The sequence below is a fragment of the Oryzias melastigma genome, linkage group LG19, assembly GCF_002922805.2.
Source record: "Oryzias melastigma strain HK-1 linkage group LG19, ASM292280v2, whole genome shotgun sequence".
NCBI lineage: Eukaryota > Metazoa > Chordata > Actinopteri > Beloniformes > Adrianichthyidae > Oryzias > Oryzias melastigma.
This window is the reverse complement of record NC_050530.1, coordinates 6,371,859-6,392,445: the sequence shown is the minus strand read 5'-3', so window position 1 is coordinate 6,392,445 and position 20,587 is coordinate 6,371,859. Positions and strand designations below refer to the sequence as shown.

The 20,587-nt window shown below is 35.5% G+C and overlaps 2 protein-coding genes across 7 annotated transcripts in view; both read right to left on the bottom strand.

The window, feature by feature from the left end:
- Positions 1–257: 257 nt before the first annotated feature.
- On the bottom strand, positions 258–17,480 carry vwa2 (von Willebrand factor A domain containing 2). Of its 5 annotated transcripts, XM_024285678.2 has the most exons (16): positions 17,214–17,480; positions 14,953–15,018; positions 14,463–14,783; positions 13,402–13,463; positions 9,968–10,042; positions 9,453–9,586; positions 7,245–7,354; positions 6,985–7,182; positions 6,774–6,907; positions 6,561–6,690; positions 4,786–4,841; positions 4,600–4,707; positions 3,968–4,534; positions 1,988–2,539; positions 1,768–1,890; positions 258–649 (listed from the first exon to the last, which is right to left on the bottom strand). In XM_024285678.2, exons 4-16 carry the CDS (start codon positions 13,451–13,453, stop codon positions 519–521), a joined length of 2,370 nt encoding a protein of 789 aa, XP_024141446.1. In that variant the 5' UTR covers positions 13,454–13,463; positions 14,463–14,783; positions 14,953–15,018; positions 17,214–17,480; the 3' UTR covers positions 258–518. The 5 variants fall into 5 exon arrangements, with proteins under 5 accessions (XP_024141446.1, XP_024141447.1, XP_024141445.1 ...); XM_024285679.2 differs by lacking the exon at positions 14,953–15,018 and having other exon boundaries at positions 14,450–14,783; XM_024285677.2 differs by lacking the exon at positions 14,953–15,018.
- A 1,693-nt stretch (positions 17,481–19,173) lies between these two features.
- Positions 19,174–20,587, bottom strand: part of tdrd1 (tudor domain containing 1) — a 21,134-nt gene continuing 19,720 nt past the window's right edge. The window contains exons 24-26 of one of the 2 annotated variants that reach the window (XM_024285546.2): positions 19,690–19,752; positions 19,572–19,615; positions 19,174–19,490 (exon numbers count right to left, since the gene is read on the bottom strand). In XM_024285546.2, coding sequence (XP_024141314.1) covers positions 19,434–19,490; positions 19,572–19,615; positions 19,690–19,752 — 164 coding nt within the window. In that variant the 3' untranslated portion in view covers positions 19,174–19,433. Of the gene's footprint in view, positions 19,491–19,571; positions 19,618–19,689; positions 19,753–20,587 lie in introns of both variants that reach the window. The other variant, XM_024285547.2, reaches the window with a different exon arrangement.

Genomic DNA, 20,587 nt, shown 5'->3' with positions numbered 1-20,587 from the left:
TCAAATAAAAATATACCGAAAAATTTGGTCATTTTTCTTTTCTTTTTTATTACCAATCCGTAAAGCTAACAAATATTTAGACAAATATTTACTGTCTTAAAATGTATTTTCAATGCCAAAAATGACATTTTGAATGAATTTGGCTGCAGAATGATTAAACTAGGTCATGATTTTGAGACAGAACATGCTAAATTCCATCTGATTTAATTAAATGTAACTCTTTAAGGAGAAATTGGTAAAGTAACTTGAACATAACGTACACAGAAGTCATGCAACTCTTTAATAAATAGGCACAATTTTAGCAATTGTATTAAAAAAATGTTTCAAAGTCAAATCTCCTCCTGAAACTATAAAACATCTGAGTTGGATAAACATAAAGACTGTTTAAAAACAGAATATATACGTTCACGTCACATAAAGGATGCATTTATGTACATTACAGCTTTAAACATCGAGAATCCCTTTCTCTCCGCTCTGTTTATGCCTGAAGTCTTCCCATCTGCTCCCCGTCTCATCCATCAAGCGGCGTGTCTTCTGCGGTGAAGTTTGTAGCGATGCAGGAGCTCCTGGTGGCTCTTCTTCTGTCTGCTCTTCCTCCTCAGACCTGCAGGCCTGGGACGATCCCCTCTGGACGGAGAGCTGCTGCTTCCTGGAAAAACACAGAATCTTAATTTCTGCAATTAGAATTTCATCCTTAGAATCACATCTGTTGTTCCAGGAGATCTATGTTTTGAAGATTTTCACATTAATCTGATACAGTTTTCATACTGTAAAATGTGTTAGTGGGATTATGAGATTAATACCCTACAATGTTATGGAAGCCTTTGTGACTCATAATTCAAATAAAAGTCAATATTGGAAATGCTTTTTCATTTTCACAATATAACACAATATTACTTGTCTCTTAAATAAAATGTAAAAGCAATTCTCCAAATGGCTTTTTCTTTTTTATTTTAGTACAAATTTCCCAGATAACTTTTTGAAAATTAAAAATCAAATACCATTTTCTTTACCATTTTAATTAAGTTACAGAATGAGCGGTGAGAATTGTTTTATCATTGCTGTTAGATTGTGAAAATGAAAAAAGCATTTCTGTTTAAGCATTTTCATTTTCAAATTTGATACTTCTAATTAAATTTTAGTACAAATTTACTAAACTTTTTGTAATCATTTTAATTAAGTTACGGAATGAGCGGTGTTGAAGAAGAAAAAGCTGTTTGGAGAATTGTTTTTTCATTTCATTTAAGAGACAAGTAATGCCATTACATTGTGAAAATGAAAAGGCATTTCCAGTATTGACTTTTATTTAGAATTATGAGTCACAAACACTTCCATAACAGTGTTAAATGGATCATCAAACGGAGAAGCTCCAACAATTGTTCTGCCTCTCCTGGAGGGTGTTTCAGTTTGGCCACTAGGTGGTGATCACGCTATAGCGTTACACCTTATTCCAGAAGAAGAAGAAATTATGAACAAAAACTGTGTTTTAGACCACAAATGGTTAATTTAAAAACATTTCCTTATAAGAGTTTGGAAAATTCACACCTGTGAGTTTATAAAGATGTTAATTTAATCAGTAATGTATGTTTAGGTCGTTTGACTGTTAGCATTAGCCGCCCTGTGGGAAATCCCATTAAACATTAGCATCAAGCTAGCGGACTTTAGCATTATGCTTTAGATTGATCTCTGCTTTTATGGATCGATTATTGATCTAATAAGCTTAGACCGATTCAGATCGACTAGTCGATTTGATCAACCCAGCCGTACTTCTTTCACAGTGAGGTCCTTCATAGTCTTGGCATCGACACCGGAAGCTTCCTCCAGACAGGATGCAGCTCCCGCCATTCATACAGGGGTTGGGTTTGCACAGATTTACTGGTTTCTTCACATCTAGCATAGAAACAAAAAAAAAGACGGTTTTATATTGAAGAACATATTTTTTGTTGTGTAAATAATTTTGCTGTCTCAAAAACCAATCGATTTTTACCTGCACACAGCATCTGCACCAGTACGTCTTCAAAGTACTTGAGTTCCTCGTAAGACGGAACAGATATCATGTGATCCTCCGAACCTGCGATCCTCACCAGCCTCTCTCTCTGTACGTCTCCAACTCCGACTACAAAAACTGAAACTCCGCTGTCCCTTATCCTCTGAGCTGGCACCACGCCGTCTTCGCCGCCCGAACCGTCAGTCAGCAACACCACAGCTTTGTTGACTGCAGGCCTTGCGCCGTTAGCAACGGTTAGGACGTTGGAGTAAACGTGGAGTAGAGCGGCGCCCGATGACCCCGCCCCGCCCGTGTAGCTAGCATCGTCCACCGCCTTGAGGATGACGGAGCCGGTCTCGTGGGCGTCCAGGCGGAAGACGGTGGAGGCTTTTCGGCTGTAAGTCACGAGAGCTACCTGAGCCAAGTCCCGGTTGATGTCGAACTGGACGGTGATGCTGCGCACAAAGTCGCGCAGGACGGCAAAGTTCTCGCGGCCAACACTAGCTGAGGCATCCAGGGCAAACACCAGGTCTACCGCTTGACCCAGGCAACCTAAAAACACCATAAAGGAGAAGAGTATAGTGTAAGTATAAGTTCCAATTTACAAAAGTAAATTAAAGTGGCGTCGTATGGCCTGCAGCTTCCTCACCACCCACCCCCGACCTCACCGCACTCCTCTACCCTCCCCCACTGCCCACATTTGATCAAGGATAGTCAGACCTGCATGAAAAAAATTGCTATAAAAGCACTTTTTTTCAAAATGGCTGCTTATCTATTGGTTTTATCTCCATAGCAACCATTTTATGTTTTGGTCACTTGGTGATACTGAACAGATAGACATCAGTTTTAGAAGAATTGGCAAAAGTAAACTTTTCAATTTCCTTAGCAACGGTGGTTTTTTGCTAACCATGCCCACATTCTTAGCATTTTCATATCCTATGTCATTTTAGTTTGTTCAACTTTAGCCTTGGATCAATGCATTCAAATGTCACAATTTTTCAGTAAATAATGTGTGAGTAAACACCACTTTGGCCAGCACGCCACACGCACGCCATTCATATTTTCAAGAATTAACAAATGTATTGTAATTTGGCAAAAATGTGGCAACAAACAGCACTTTAAAGCGTTATTTAAAGAGGTAAACAGACAAAAAAAAGTTGATTTAGGGTTTGGTTACCGTTTAAATTGATTTTTGTTCTTTTAATTCAAGATGGCGGCTTCTTACAGGTGAACAAAACTCTGGTTGTGTGTTTAGCTTTAAGCTGACAGTGTGTGGATGAAATTTTGTGAAGATAGCTTAAAAAAAATGTCTTTTCCCCAAAAGGTGCAAAAATTGCCAAATTTCACAATTTGCAACAAAATGGCTTCCAAGTTGTAGGTTCTGTAGCCATCCCATAATATTATTTGGAAACATGCGTGGAATGTTTTGGTTTAGTTGGTGGATTTTGAGAGATTTTGTCTCAATTTTTTTTTTCTTAACAGTTTCACCTGCTGTGATGTCATGTTTTCTGTGGGGGGAGGGGTATTTCACAATACCTAAAATTCATCTTGAATTTAAAATTCTTTAAAATTCAAGTATTATGAGTTTTTCAATGTGGCGAGGGTGAAATTTTCACTCTGATGCTCGGTAGGAAAGAAACATTACTAAAACAACCTGGTAATAATACTTATCTAATGAAATACTGCTAATAAAATACATATATTCTGTAACTACCCAAAAAATAACTTCTTTCAACACCTTTCAATGTTCATCTGAATAAAATACAGAAATATAAAAATATAGTCAAGTGATCAAAAACACCCTGTTCATCATACTACCACCACCGTGTCTTATAGTTAGGAGGAAATCCAGTGTTTTCATGAAACACATCAGTTTAAAATCCTATTTTTTTTAATTTTTTTACACAATATAGTTCAAAGGGATTATGATTAGTCATAATTAAAACATGTTCTTAGTATTAAAGTATTCTTCATAATCACCTTGAGTATCCACGCTGCAGATCTTGGCCTTTAGCTCGGGTAACTTCTCGTTCAGCCTGTCGGGTGTCGAGTAGGTGAGAGTCCTTTGAGGATTTCCAGTGATATTATTCAGCTGAGCCTTCAGGAAATCTGGTCCCACCCCTATCAGGAATATCTCTCGATCCCGTGCATATTTTGCGGCTTCGATGACCTCATCGGCGGCGGGGGTGGCGGTGAGCAGCACCACCACGCGGGGAAGGTTGTCTGTAACGCCACTCACAAAGCCGTGGCGGGTGACGTGGCGCAGTGCCTGGCCGGTCAGAGTTTGACCACCAGGCGACTGAAGTGCGTCCACAGCCTTCAGAAACCCCCCCAGGTTCCTCTTGAACTTCCCGACCTGGACCTCCACTCGAGTCTCCCGTCCAAACACGGCGAGCCCTACTTTGCTGGGGCTGTCCGAGCCGATCACCGTCTGGAGGAAGCGCTTCAGGAAGGACTTGAACCGCAGGAAGCCTTCTAGAGTGAGGGAGGAAGAGCCCTCCAGGAGGAAGAGCAAATCTACGGAGCAGTCCAAGGACAAAGCAGGAGCTGAGGAAAGACGAGAGGTCAGTCTCTGAAGGATCTCCCTCTTCCTCGTGTGTGAGTTAACTGACCGCAGTGAGGATCTCCTCCATAACCTGGAAGACAAACGCAGTGAAAACCGTCCGGACCTTCAGATACACACGAGCCTCCGTTCAGACACGGCTGGGAATCGCACGGATCTGCAGATGATCGGAAAACGAAAGGATCCTCAACAGAATCGGACTAAATGATAAAAAGCAGGAATTGATCAGTTTTACCTGGACAGATGGTCCTGTGGCAAACCGTCTGGTGCTTCTTGTAGACCCGGTTGTAGCTAAAAACACAATAAAGACTGTTAGGCCTACTGTTTAATGTAGAGCTAACGCGCTAACGATTAATCTAAAGGAATTAACAAGTTAATTAATTGAATGTCCGTCGCTTTAACTCGGCGGTTCAGGTTTCCACGTTAAAGCATTTCATTGGTTGTTATCCCGCTTAAAACTTGGTAACGTATAAACGAAATAAATATTTAATCGGTTTTTAGTAATTTATCTTTGCTATTTTTATGGTTTAGATCATTTTTTCACAAAAAGCGACTATTTGATCTGTGGTCTGCTGCCATATTGTACAAATATATTTTACCCGGTAAAACATTGCGATTAATTGCGATTAATCCCAACACACAAGTGGGATTAATCCAATTTTTTTTGCAATTGTTTGACAGCAGTTATTAAAAATAAATGTTGTAAATAAAGAGTTTTGTGTGTGATTTCATATTGTGATTATTCACCGATAAGTTGTTGGCAAATTTTGAGACAAAAAAAAAAAAAAATTACAGCAATTAATCGCGATTAATTTTTGCAGGTTTGCGATTAATTAGTTCTTTTAGTTCTTCTAATCTATTTTATTTTTTACCATTTATTTTATTTTAATAACGATTATGCTGTTTTTAGCCAAAGCCATGAAAATCTGTTGTTTTTTTAGGACTTAGTTTCTGCAGAGCGGCAGTAGTTCATTAGCAATTCACCTCAGAGCAATAAGACGGACTGTTCCATCACGTATGTGACCCTATATGGATATATTCATCTACAAGGTGAAATGCAATTTCTTTTTACATGTCCTCCATCTTTAGAACAATGTCACCCAAAAACACAATTTTTATCAGAGTGGGTCTTTACAAGTCTAAATGGTTTAATTCATGGTTTAAAGATTTTAAAGACATTTTTATTCAGAAAAGCTTTTAGTTCATTTTGCAACTTCCTCCTTTGATGTTTTAATTTTTTTATTGTATTGCATTTTATTTGTACATTCAAAAGCACTTTGTGATTTTTATTCATAAATTCTCAGTTTTTTCTAATAAATGTAAAAATTATCAGGTTTTTTCATAATTTAAAGCAATCAAAATGTTTAACTGTTCTTTAATTTCTTAGTCACACTTAAAAAAAGAAATATATTCCGTGTAATACCAAACTGTATTACTCAAAATATCAAAAGTACTCACAGTTACAGACTTAAAAACATCACTCTCTGTTCCCAAATTTCACCAAAAGTAAAATCTGTTGCACTTCTGTCAGTCATTTTGATTTTATGGCTGGAGGGGTAAAATTTTGGGTTGTGAGGGGCTGTAAGCTAGTGGGTGCCGCTCTGCAGAAACTATGACTTCAAAAATTACTTTTTTTTTTTGGGCTAAAAAATAGCAAAATTGTAATTAAAATACCTTTTAGTGATCAGAGTGGGTTTTTTTATAACATAAAATCTTTAAATATTTATTAAATATAATAAAAATAAATAATTTTTGTCTACTAGAACACGTAACTGTTGAAATTGTTCTCCGAACTTTGTTCCTTGAAGCATCCCGTACTCACAATGCTCGACCAGTAGAGGGCGCTTATGCCAGGAACAATCCATTTTTTTCTCCTTGTTTCTTAAACGGATCCATGTTGATGTTGCATATCATGATCTAAAAAGACTTCATCGAGTCCCTGGTTGGTTGAGTTTGGAGATCTGTGTGTGATAAGCGGACGTTCTGCTGTAAAGATGAAACCCCCCTTACCTGTAGTAGGGGCATAGAGAGGTGTACGGGGAATACCCCTTGGAGCCCTTCCAGCACATGAAGTTTCCCTGCAGCTTTTTCTGTGTCTCCAGTGTCTTCCTCTCACAAGGGAACGACTCCACTTGACATCCTGGAGAATCACAAAATAGGATCAGGATTAACAGACGATGTTTGATGATGAGTGAGACTTTGACACTGGAGGAACTCTCTAACCTGCAGGCGTGGCGTTGCAGACAGACGAGGACGTCAGCGTGGTGAACAGGCCGTTCACGGCATCCTGGAAATGCTCTGCAAAGAAAACGTGGCTCTCCATTGGCTCGCTGGCGAGAGCGTGGAGTTCTTCCCACCTGTAAATTATAGCGGCTCCGTGTGAGAAGTCCTGTAATCTTTGCTGGATATGATTGTTTTCCTCCAGCAGACGTACTTCGGGTAACGCAGGCCGACGGCGAACAAGACCATGCCTGTCTCTTTGAGCTGTGATGCCGTCTGCACCACGCTGCCCTGAGACCGCCCATCCGACAGCAGGATGGCGATGTGGGGGACGCTGGAGGAGTTGCGGCCGCCTGGAAAACCTTTCCTCAGGATGTACTTCAGAGCCAAGCCGGTCTGGGTGCCCCCGCCCCTGAAGGACGAGTAGAGTAAATATCTGCTGCAGGAGATGTTTAATGAAACCTCCTTAAACACCTGTAGGAGATCTTCTTCATGTGCCTTTTCAGCTCCTGCTTGTTGGAGAAGGAATCCAAGGCAAACTCCAGCCGGGGAACAGAACCGAACTGAATCAGACCCACTCGGACCTGCACAGTCCACAGTTATAGGAAGGAAAAAAAATACTAAACACTTAATACATCCAAAAATGAAAACCATTCCTGAAAAAAAAACAGTTAAACAGCATTATCAATATAGTGTGATAAATGAAAAGATTAATTCTAAACTCAAATGGTGATTAGATTAAATTAATAGAATCGGCAAAAAAAAGATATTATATTTTTAGAAACAAATGAATAAATTCTACAAGCATTTAAAGACTCGCTCTGATCTGTTTTGAAAGCATTCCCAGTGGTTTTTGATTTATGCTGTTTTTAGCCTAAATTTTCTCTAGTTTCTGCAAAGTTCATCAGAATTTTACCTCTGAGTTACGGACGGAACCGTTGACACATAGTAAACCCGACCGTTTCCCATCATCCATCTGTTTACACTCTCTCCCTTACAGCCAACATATTTGTATTATTTTGCTGTGGAAATACAGTGGACTGAACTTTGTGAAGCTAAAATGTGAATGGATTCGCCATTAACTCTTTTTTAGTTGTTTTTATGCATATTTAATTTACAATTAATTATCCTGATAGTAATACTATGAATCTAGAAAACTCCACCTGCAATATTCAGGTATTTTTCTCTGAGTCACACGGGTTGAAGTTTTGGGTAAAGATGTCCGGGATTTTAGGATTTTAGATCAAATCAAATCGGATCGCTCAAAGTGAACCAACATCAACTATGAATCGGATCAGCAACCGCAAATTATGATATGAATCAAATAGTTTTTAAGCTTGGAGAAAACAAGAACAATTAACTTCTAGCTAGTTACCTAGCTTGTTACTTAAGTACCAAATTAGCTAGCTGGTTAGTTAGCTAACAAATAAGCTAGTGGGATAGCTGGTTAGTTGGCTAGCAAATTACCTAGCTGGTTAGCTATCATATTTGCTAGTTAGCGGAATATTTATTTTGCTAGCTAGTTAGCCAGTTACCTAGCTTGTTAATTAACTTCCAAATTAGCTAGCTAGTTAGCAAGCGACATAGCTATTTATCTACCTAGCTAGTTGAAAAGCAAATTAGCTAGTTAGCTGGCTAATTGGTTAGTTAGCAAATTAGCTATTTAGCTAGTTTTTTTTAATTAGCTAGCAGATTTTCTACCTGGTTATTTAGCTAGCAAATTAGCTAGTTAGCCAGCAAATTAGCTATTTAGCAAGCTCTTGAGTAAGCTTGATAATTAGCTGGCTAGGTAGTTAGCTAACACATTAGCTAGTTAGTTAGCAAATTGGCTAGCTTGATAATTATCTAGCAAATTAGTAAGCTAGCAAATTACCTAGTGAGCCAGCAAATTATCAATTTAGCTAGCTTTTTAATTAGCTTGATAGTAGGCTAGCTAGGTAGTTAGCTAACACATTAGCTAGTTAGTTAGCAAATTAGCTAGCTTGTTAATTATCTAGCAAATTAGTTAGTAAATTAGCTAGTTAGCTTGCTAGTTAGTTAGCTAGAAAATTTGCTAGTTAGCTAGAAAATTAGCTAGTTAGTTTTAATTTTGGGTGATAGCAGTTAACAGCAGTCACAAGCTAAAAAAAGAGTAAAAATTAAGTAAATTGATAAAAGTGAAAAATAAATAAATGAATGTTAAAATGAATCATTACACCCCTACTGGTAACTCAAAAATGACGCCACATACCAGCTTTGACATGGAAAGCGTAGACGTATATGAGTGAGAATGTATGTACGTGTAAGGTAATATACGTATATGCATGCGAGAGAAAGAATATATGAATGAGCAAGAGAGTATATATGAATGTGAGAGCAAGAATGTATGAATGTGAATGGTTCAGAATAAATAATGTCGACATGAGGAACATCTGAATAGAGCGGAGCAGGAAGCTTGAGGCTTCTACTTCAGAACTTCAAGCTTTTTCAACAAACAATCTTTAATCTGGTCCGCACTGCTAAATAAAGAAATCCTCAGAAATGCGATTTTGAGCTTTTGATGTCCTTCATCATAAAAATACACAATTTTCCTCAAAGTGGATATCTAAAAGGATCCATACATTTTAAAAAATGCAGGATAGCAATTTAAATGTTTACTTTTCTTTGTCTAATTTGGTTGAGATAGAGAGACAGAACTCAAACCTTGTCGGGTCCAATATCTAAAGCTTGGCTCAGCTTGACTGCAAAGTGTTTGGACCTCTCAAAGCTTCCCTTCCCCATGCTGTAGGAGCCGTCCATTAAGAAGAGGATGTCCATGGCTGAAGAGCACTGCATCACTTCCATTGGAAATAAAGGAAAAAAGACCAAAAAAGGGAAAATTCAAGTTAAATCATTATATCTATCTAAAATCATTATACTATCGCCACCATGCTTCGCAGAAGGTCTGGAACGTCTTTTTGAAGCATCTTTATCACATTGAATTTCTATCATCTAGTATTTTATTTAATGAAACGTCTTTGTCTTTTCTGCTTCCTGTTGGATTAAAAAAATAAAACTCCATTTATAATTCTAATAATGCAAATTTAAGCAAATATTTGTACAAAAAAAATGTAAAAGAGAATCTTTCTTTAGATACTTAAACCAATAAAACACGTTTTCGTTGCTCGACTGTCCTCCAGATTGAAGTTTTCTCCAGAACAGGTTCGGGTCGCACTCACTGTCTGCCGCCGAGTTGATCTTGACAATGTTGTCATGGCTGCTTTGGATCTCCTGGACCGCCGCGCCTCGCTGGACTGAGAACGGTGAAGGACATGGAGGTCAAACCCAGAGAACATAAAGCTATGCTGCTATATTTACACATCCAGACCAAGCAAACAAACTGTAACATTTGGATAAAAAAAAACTATTTGAATTTACTTCTCTAAAAGAGAGAAATCTGCATCCATGAAGCAATTAGTAAAGAGCAAATAACAGAATTCAGCTGCATTAAAAACAGACTGTAGAACACAAACTTTTCTCTATTGAGTGCATCAACTTTATTTTTATTAATCAAGTTAAACATTAGAATCTCATTTGACCTCTTTTGCTTAAATGAGGATTAACGAGAACAGACAAGAGGAGGAAACCATTCTTTTATGGAAAGAAGGCTCCTCTGTTCACAAACATGCAGTGCACAGATGATGAGCGTTTACTGGGAGCATGCCCGGTCGCCCTTAGCAACCACTGACTGTATATGAGAACTGGACTGAGTGACCCCTCACTGGCATACGAAACAGGAAGTACCCACTGTCTCTTAGAAGCCAGAATAGACTTATAGAGAGAAATAAACAGCTATTACTCAGTCAGAACAACCATTAGTTTTTTTCATAATGATAATTTTATTTTCATTATATGGATATATTTTATTTTATTGGAAGTTTTTCAAGCTTTCAACTGGTCAATCACATCACAAAAGTAGCTGGTGAACATTTGACACGTTTGACAGATTTCGACTCGCCTGCTTTCAAGTGGTAGGGGCGTGGACTTCTCACAAGCTCCCTTCTGGTTGGTTGCCATAGAAACAGCGACTCATACCAACTCGGACCAATCCCAATTTACTGGGATTGATGTCCGTACCACGAACAAAAGGAAGGCGACTGCACTGAGTTAATTATGCCTGAACTGGAAGCTTTCAATTGGTGACATCACACTCACCCGGTCCAGTTCTCATATACAGTCGATGTTAGCATCCCTCGAAAATCACAAAACCATTGTAAAGACAGAAATGGCAACAAAAAAAGAGTCAGGACCAAATATTTCTACTTAAGTTCATGTAGCGTTAAGTTTTCATCCTCAGGTGCAGAAATAGGGCTGGGTATCGGTTATAATTTCCAGAATCTATTTTTTTTTAGATTTTTTTTCAGATTCTTCAATTCAATTTTAAGTATACAAATTTATACACATTTGTTTAGAAATACATTAAAAATCTATTATTTAATTTCCATATATTTATATTAATCTGATACAGTTCACATATTGTAAAATGTATTGGTAAAATAATGAGATTGTTAATATCATATAGTGTTACATAGATTCTCTAAAGGAGAAGTTTTTAACAAAAATGTTCAGATCATTAACATTGTAAACTGCTGCTTCTCCTGGAGGACGTTTCAGTTTGGCCACTAGGTGGCGATCGCGCTACAGAAGTACACTTAATTCAAGAAGAAGACAACAGTATGAGGGAAAAAACGAAGTTTTAGACCACAAATAGTCACTTTATAAATATTTCCTTGAAAGAGTTTAGAAAATGAATGCCTGTGAGTAAATAAAAACGTTCATTTAGTCAGTAGTGTATTTTTTTGGTCAACCGAGCGTTAGCATTAGCCGTCCTATGGGAAATTCTATTGAACGTTAGCATCAAGCTAGCGGACTTTAGCTTACTGTGCTAAATCGATTTATATCTTTTGTGAATCGATTACTGATCTATCAAGATTAAATCGATTTAAATCGATTTTTTCCAACCCTATGTAGAAACATAAAACAGCATAAAACAGTTACAAATATCAACAGATATGAAGTGGGAAACAAAATTTGTTCCAGCAGAGATTTTGTCTTAAGAGATCCTGCTGAATGACAGAAATATGATGCCAAACACATTGATAATTTCCTTATATGAAGTGTTGACGCAGGTAAAAACAACAGGTAACTCTGAGCAAAGTGAAAGAAATGACAGGAAGTGAATAAATCAGAAAATAAATCAATAACTAATCAGTCAGATCAGACTACAAAATAAAATTATTATTTAAAATAATTATAAATACATGTATAATGAATAATTTAATTAATAAACATATATATTCCTTAAAAAACTGTCACATTAGAATATAAATATATTACATGACAAAAAAAAAAGAAGAGCGCCACCTGCAGACGTGGTGTCCTGACCCTGCCGTTTAGCACCACACTAACCTCAACTTCTTTTGCTCTGATGAAAAACGTGCAAAGAAAACCTCAGATCTTTAGAGAGAAAATAATTAGGAGGCAGATAATCCCTCCATTAATCATTTTTTTAGTCTGGGAGTCGACAAACGGGGATTAAAAAGCTGACTCCTGCCTCTGGGTGGATTTAACTTGACAGAAAGCATGTTATGGATGTGTAGCATTACAACACTGAAGAGGAGGCCCCGAGTCGAGGTGAAGGAGTCGAGTTCAGTCAAGTCAAAGTTTTTGAAATCCTCCAGAATAAATGCTTGACATGGTCTTAAAGCTGTCATGTTTGAGACCAGCTCAGGTCATAAACTCTCCAGTCCCAGTCTGGAAAAAAAAAACTTCTACAACTCACCTGGAAATGAACATGAGTTTGTACGGAACAATTTAAATTCCTTAGCGAGGAAACATTACAGTTTAAAAGAGCAGAACTCCTCGTTTTATCCCGTCGCTGCATGTATGTGCGTGAAACTTCCTGCAAATCTGTGTCAATATGTGGAGGAACATCTGATGAAAACACCTTTAATGATGTTTAACCCGGCTTCCATAACTGCAGTCTTTTCAAAATAAGATTAAACACTGGAAATGGAAACATCAGTTAAATGATTTTTAAATGAAATATATAAAAATGTGTAACTTTATTGGTAACACTCTCAGAGAAAACCATCATTCTGGTCAGATTTAAGATGATCTGAATTATCAAACAATAATTTGTTACCTTCAGAAATGTTTTGTTTATTTAAAGATGCTTTTTATGTAAATATTTTATGATAAATATTAAAAAATGTTTTTCTTATTAACTTAAAAAAATGAAATAATTGTGAATACACATTGAAAACAGTGAAAAGGACTTTCTTCATCTTTTATTAATAGAGAAAATATGGAGATAAAACAGTTCCGTCCGATTTGTGTGTGTGTAGTTCTTGATTTGTTTATATAATTGTGTGTAACTTTGGATTTTTGTGTGTAATTCTTGATTTGTAACTTGTGTCTGCATGTTTGTGTTAAAAAAAAACGACTTATAAACAGTAAATTTAGATGTTTTTGCCAAAAAAAATACAGACAAGTGATTAAAAAAGATAGATTTAAGACATATTTATGTAGTTTTGTTACAGTTTTAAGACTTGAATATAAACCAGAGAAGAATAAAAAGCAACCCAAGAATAAAAGATCTCCATGAACTGACCTTTGAGGAGCACCACAGCTAAGAGGAGGCTGAGATGAATGCCGACATGCATGTTGGGGCACCTGGAACAATTAAAATAAAAAAATAAAAAAGGTGCATGCTTAGCAAAACCACAGAGATCAAAACCAGAGAGGAAGAATTTAAAGATCTGACCGCCTGCAGACATGTTCTGTTCCTTTTGAGTTCTACAAACTCATGATGAGATCACAAACAATCAAAAACATGTTGTGAGACATTACAGAACATGAACTGCATTCCTTGATTAAAAAATGAAGTTCTGTCATTTCCAAGTCCTGGAATTGTTTTGATTCACTTTTTTCTGACAGGAATTTATGTAAAACGAGCAAAAAGTGCACCAATCGTGTTGAAAAAAAAAACCAAAACACACAAATACTGAATTAATAAACAATATTTGAAATCTAAAGGGAAAAACTAAAGAAAATGGGTCAACTTGATCCTCTACTCAACATTTTTTACATTTTTGTTGGTCGATTAAAAAAATTAACTAATTAATCGCAAAGCTATGAAAAATCTGTTGTGATTAATCACGATTAATTTTTAATTGCGATGAAAATTAAAAACTTAATTGCAATATTGTGATTAAATTGATCGCAAATTGCGATAAATTTTTAATCACAACATAATATTATTATATATACATTATATTATTAATTGCAATTTAAAAAATCATTGCGATTAATTTATCGCAATTTGCAATTAACTTTTAATCGCAATGATTTTTTTCTTTTTTTAGTTACTTATCAATGAATTATCACAGTAGGAAATCACACATAAAACTGTACATTTAGAACGTTTATTTTTAATTAGTGCTGTCATCTAATTGAAGAAATCAGATTAATTACACTTTTGGATTGGGATTAACCACAATTAATTGCAATGCTTTACCAAGTAAAATTATCTCTTTTTAGTGATTTCTAAGACAAAATAAAAGTCGGATTTTTAATCGAATTTGGGTTTTTTGAGTTAGATTCATGTTTTTAAACGCATTTACGTCACCTGCCGTTCATTAAAGTAAAGTCTGCTTTACCTGGACCGCCTACCGTGGTTAAGTCAGTAAAAACTTCCGATCCACATCCATGAATTTTCCCAGCAGCCACCATCAGATGAAACTATTTGACCCCATCAAGAGGATCACGCCGATAATCTCATCTGGCAGCTCAGAGCTCCGGTGTGGTGACCGTCAGCTGCACATACGATGCTGAAGGTTTAATTAACGCCGGCTGCTGACGAGCTGGGCTACAATCTCCAGCCCGTCACTCAGCTGCTGTGCAGTGAGGTGTGCAGAGATGACAGGGACGCAGAGCGGAGACAGAGGCGGGATTGTGTTCAGGATGGAGTCTGTGTGTCTGTGCGATACAGATCTGCAGGAAGAAGACTCCAGCTGATAAAAATCCTCACAGACTATGGATGCTCCATTCATGCTCTTACAGTTATGCTTTCTTAGTAAGAAATTCCTTTTTCTAGAGATGAGTCTGAGCTTACATTCTTGCAATATAAAGCAGTCAAGCATCCCTGTTATTAAACACACACCTGTCCCAGCAATAGACGGTATTCAGATGCATTCCTGTGCAGATTTCGTCTCCACCCTCTACAAGTCTACAGGTGAAAAGAATAACTCTGCAGAAAGAAATCCTTGTTGCACCAAAATTTTGTCTGGATAAGATTTAAAAAAGGCATGAAATCAAAGATAAACAAAACAAGACAATAGGTTTCGAGCATTTTATTTTGAAAGGGTCTCAACTTTGTACTCCTGTAGATTTTTGAACCGACATTAGGACTGCCATGATTACTCGACGAATCAACGACTAATCGACTATTAAAAGGCTAATTTGGAAGGTAGCTAATATTTTAGCTACATGCTAGCTATTTTGGTTAATTTAGGATTGTTTCAGTTTTTTAGGCTAATGTGCAGTTTAGCTAATCATTCAGCTACATGCTAGCTGTTTTGGATAATTTAGGCTTTTTTGTTTTTTAGGCTATTTTGGAGTTAAGCTAGCTGAAATATTAGCGGTTTTGGCTAACTTTTATCAGTTTTTTAGGCTAAATAGGCATTAAACTAATATTTTTAGCAGGCAATACGCTTCAGCGTTTTCAGCTATTATCTTCAGGGATTTCAGCTATCCACTTCAGCATTTTTGGCTGTTAATTTCAGCATCTTCAGCTATCATCACTAGCCTCTTGAGCGGCCAAATTCGGCTTACAGCATTCACACTAGCATTATCGAGTTTTTAGATAGTGAAATGATTTTTATGTGAAATAGTCAGAAACGAGACTCAGTCGAGTTTGGGTCAAACTAAAGAGAAAATTTGATTTGTTATATAAAAACTTAAACATTCGGTTAGATTTTGTCATCAATTTGCAATAAATTATGTTGTAACAAATTATTAGGTTCAAGGCTGAAAATGACTGTAAAAATTAGGGTTGGGTTAAATAAATCGACTTGAATCGATTTAATATTAATAGATCAATAATCGATTCATAAAAGATATAAATCAATTTAGCACACAAGGCTAAAGCCTGCTAGCTTGATGCTAACTTTTATTGGAATTTTCCATAGGACGGCTAATGCTAACGCCCGGTCGACCTAAGCATACATGGCTGACTAAATGAACGTCTTTATAAACTCTGAGACATTAATTTTCCAAATTATTAAAAGGAAATATTTTTTCAAGTAATTTGTGGTTTAAAACGTTGTTTTTTCCTCATACTGTCTTCTTCTTCTGTAGTGCTATAGTGCGATCGCCACCTAGTGGCCAGCTGAAACGTCCTCCAATATTAATTAATATATTCAAAACGTATTGCAGATTATTGAGTATTTCTAAACAAATGTGTATAAAAGTGTAAAATCAAAATTAAATTCAAGAATCGAAAAAAAAAATGGAATTGAATCATTTCAGGGTCTTGTAAATCGAACTGAATCGTTTCTGGAAATTATAATCAATAGCCAGCCCTAATAAAAATAATATACATCTTCACATTATCAACTTTATTTAATAATTTTTGCCTGACCTTCATTTTCTTGTCAATCTCTATAGTGCCAGAATATTCTACGGTTTTGAGAATAGACCCAAGAAGAACCAAAATTTACAAGATTTTATTACAGTTTTAATTAAAAAAAAAATAGAAATAAATTGTTTTAAATTTATTTAAACGTATTTTTGTTAATTTATTTTCACTAACGTGAACATTTTTAAGTGAAAACTGCAAAAAGTAGTTTATTTTACGAACTATACTTACGAAAAAGTAAAGCACATAAAGGATACTAACTGAACACTTCAGACAAAAGTGTAACATTTTAAGTTTACATTAAAATTTATACTGCCCCACTTTTAATATAAACTTGTGGTACACTTAAATAGATTAATTTTTGCAAAGTTTGTGCCAAAGTAAACCAGATTAACACCAGGACTGCTGTGTTTGGACCCATGTTGACCCCCCTCTCTGTTTGAAGATGGACCAGTCCATAAAAATTTCGCATCTCCTCTTTGATGTTTGGCTTCCTTCAGCGGCTCGTTAACGGCTGGTCACGTGTCAGGATTTGGGGCAAACGTGGGCGGAGATGGTGACCTTAGCCAGCACGAACAATCAAAAGCAGCTGTTGAAAGTAGTAAATAAATGTTGCTTTTCTTATCGAATCGATTTGATTCTATTTTTTCAAGTGAGGCTCATTAAAGTACTGACTCACACGGGGGTTTCAATTGAACCAATCTCTATCCGGCACTACCGGGTTTTAAAAACGAACGCACCTGGAGTTTGATACATGTCTGTTAAAAAAATGGAAATGTTCTTACCAGAGAAAGTTCATGAAATGTTTAAACTCCTCTCCGTGGATAAAGTTTCTCCCGCACAGCTTTCCTCTCAGCTCTGAGCTTCAAACACAACCGAGCTGTGACCCCACCTCCTCCAGAACCTCCTCCGAGGAGCCTCCTGGTACCTGAGAGGAGTCCTCCGCTCATCCGCGAGCGCGGGCGGAGTCCCAACAACCTCTAGTGTGAACCACTTGGAGATGTGATTCGAGGATAAATAAAAGTATTCCTTTAAATATTTAATCTAGTAAGGTTCTTCAATTGTATTATTTTGTAAAATGACACTAAACAAAGTCCAGTTGTCGATGTGTTTAGAATAAATAAAGTTTTAAATTAATAAAAAAAGAACAAACGAGGATTTGAGGAAAAAAAATCAACATAAAATAATATTCAAAAAACAAAACTAAAAAGGGGTATTTAAAATACATTAAATAACGATTTTGAAATGTAAGGATTTTAAAAAAGTAATACAAAAAGTCCAGTTGTCTATTAGCTTGATATAAATAAAGTTTTGGATTATTATTAAAAAAATTAAAGAAAAACAAAAGCAAAAACTGTATTTAAGAAAAAAAGAACATCTAAATATGTTTTTATATATAAAGCTGTTAAAATTGGATAAAACTAAAAGTCCAGTTAGACGTTTATATGGTATAAAGTTTTAAATAAAAAGAGAAAAAAACTCGTATTAAAAGAAGAAATGTAAAATTCTTCAAATAAAATATTTTTAAATATGCATTTTTTTAAAATAGTACAAGACAAAACGTCCAGTTGTGCATTTCTTTAGTATACATATTTTTTAATTAATAGAAAAAAAAAGAAATTAAGATTACAATTTTTTAAATAGTTTTTAAAGAATATAAACTTAATATTTCTAAGATAAAAGGTTTTTAAATATGAGGCTATTAAAAATGGCGTTCAACAATAAGTCCGGTTGTCCATTATCTTAGTAGAAATAAAGTTTTGAATTATTAGAAAAAAAAACTATACATAGAAAAATGAAGTATTTACAAAAAAAAATCTTAAAATATACGTTTCTTCAAATACAAAGCTTTTAAAATGGCATAAAACAAAAAATCCAGTAGGATGTTTCAGCATAAAAAAGTCTTGAATAAACAAAAAGAATTGTAAAAAAACCGATTTTTAAATTTCTCAAATAGAATATTTTTTTATCTTCAAAGTTTTGAATTATCAGAGAAAAAATTATATTTATGGTTCCTTAAAACACTGTAAATATGAGGCTTTTAAAAATGGCATGAAAAAAATAACTGTGGATTTTAGTAAAAATAAAGTTCTGAATTTATTTTAAAAAGTTTTTGTCAGTAAGCCTTATAATGATATAAAACAAATCTGAAATATCAATGCTGAATTTTTATATTTACTAATATTTTCAAAACACTATATTTTTTTTAAAGATAGATCACTACGTTTTGTATTTTTAAACACACCAGTAATAATATTTTAGTATTTCCAAAAAATTGTCAACCAGATATTGTTGCAGTTCACCTATTGACCACTGGAGGTTGGTTTCAAACTAAAGCCTTTTCCATTCAATTTCATGTTCGAACAAAATAATTTACAGCAAAAGTTTACTTAAGGAGAGTTTGGTTTCAATATTTCTTATGAGCTGTTTTTAAACAGCAGACTTTTTTTTTTGTTATTTCATTATCTTTGCCAAAGCGAGTATTGTAGTATTGGCCATGTGGAGCAATAATCCGCTATTACAAATATTGTACTAATACTGTTTTCCAAGACTAAAAAGTTCGCATTTTATAAATTCAAAGGTAACATGAATAAAAATAGCTGAGTAAAAATATGGCTTTTTATTTTTAAAGTACTTGTATAAATATTAAGGTGCAGTAAAACTACTCTTAGCAGTACAACTTTTGCAATAAGCTACTTCTGTGTAACAAAGTTGACGTAACTACAATAAAAAATGCAGCACAGGTTTTTTCACACATTCTTTTTTTAATATTGAACCCAAACATTTACAAACTGACTGGAAGTCCCACCTGAGAAGAAATGACTAAAAAAATAAGTTTCAGAACAGTGAAAATCTGCAGGAGAACTGAGGCTGAACATGCTCAGTACCAACATCTTAAATACACAAAATCCCAGTTATTACAAAAATAAAAAGACAGGAGGGGAAATTAAAATAATGGAGAGAAAAAGTATAACCGCTGGAACAAATGTTTTTGTTTACTCTTCTCATTCCTTTGCCTGAAGACTTAACAGCAGCTGAATCATCTCCTCCAGTCTGTCCATCTGTGGATGGGAAGTAAAAAGGAAATATTAAAAAAAAAGAAAACGTTTTTGAAAGTTTCCTGTTGAAGTCACAGCTCTGACCTGCTTCTTCAGGCTCTGACAGCAGCAGCCGGAGCTCTGGAGATCTGCAGTTTGGACACAAACACTTGAACACATTCAAGCCGGAAAAACCACGACGGTTTGAAGTTTGAATACCAACCGCCGGCGCCGGCTTCATCTTCAGTAGACGACTTCCTCTGCTCCACTTCCTCAACTGGATCTCCTGAAAAAATACATGTAACCTTTAACTTCTCATTTATTTAGCCTTTTGACTGTATTTAAACTGTGGATAAGTAGTTCTGTTAAGATAAAAAAGGAGAAAATTATTCAAACATCCACAAAAAAACAATAAAAAAAAATCCTAGTATCCAAAGTGCCTCTTTCATTCGTTTTTAAGCAATTAAAAAAGCCACAAAATAATGCTTTATCATGCAAACATGATGAAATGTTAAGTTCATATTTGACAGCTTTCCCCGTGTACTATCACAATAAAAACGGTTTGCATAGGACCATAGGACCATATTCCAGTTCTAAACATGTGGCTCTATAAAGGACAATAAAACTGTAAAAAGTAATCAAGTTAAAAAAAAAACTTGATTCATCTAATTTCAGAGGCTTTTAGACTGATTTTTGAGTGTCATATTTTCTATGTTTAAACAAATTAAAATGATTTTGAGTGTTTGTAAAAAACGGATTTAGTTTTAGATTTGCTAATTCTTGTCTGAAAATGGAAAATCTAATGATTTGCTGCATTGAGATGATTCTACGTGACACAGGATGTCTTATTTTGAAAGGAAGTCATGTTAAATCTCTGACAAAAATGATAAATTGCAAGTTTCAAGCCAAAGCAGCTACAAGCTAGCTGTTTTGGCTAATTTAGTCTTTTTTTTATTTGGCTGTTTTGGAGTTTAGCTAATATTTACACGCTAGCTGTTTTTGCTAATGTCGTTTTTTTTTTCAATATTTTAAGAAATTTTAAGTTTAGCTATTTCTTCAGCTACATGCTAGCTGTTTTGGCTAACCTAAGTTTGTTTTTTTTAAGGCTGTTTAGGACTTTA

Excerpts from the sequence above, each read along its gene's own strand:
- vwa2 (XM_036217172.1), bottom strand. The coding sequence starts at position 13,567 with ATGTCTGCAGGCGGTCAGATCTTTAAATTCTTCCTCTCTGGTTTTGAT. Across the intron at positions 9,587-9,967 it reads GATCAACTCGGCGGCAGACA|TGATGCAGTGCTCTTCAGCC; the intron begins GTGAGTGCGACC and ends TTCCAATGGAAG. Across the intron at positions 7,355-9,452 it reads TAGATATTGGACCCGACAAG|GTCCGAGTGGGTCTGATTCA; the intron begins GTTTGAGTTCTG and ends TGGACTGTGCAG.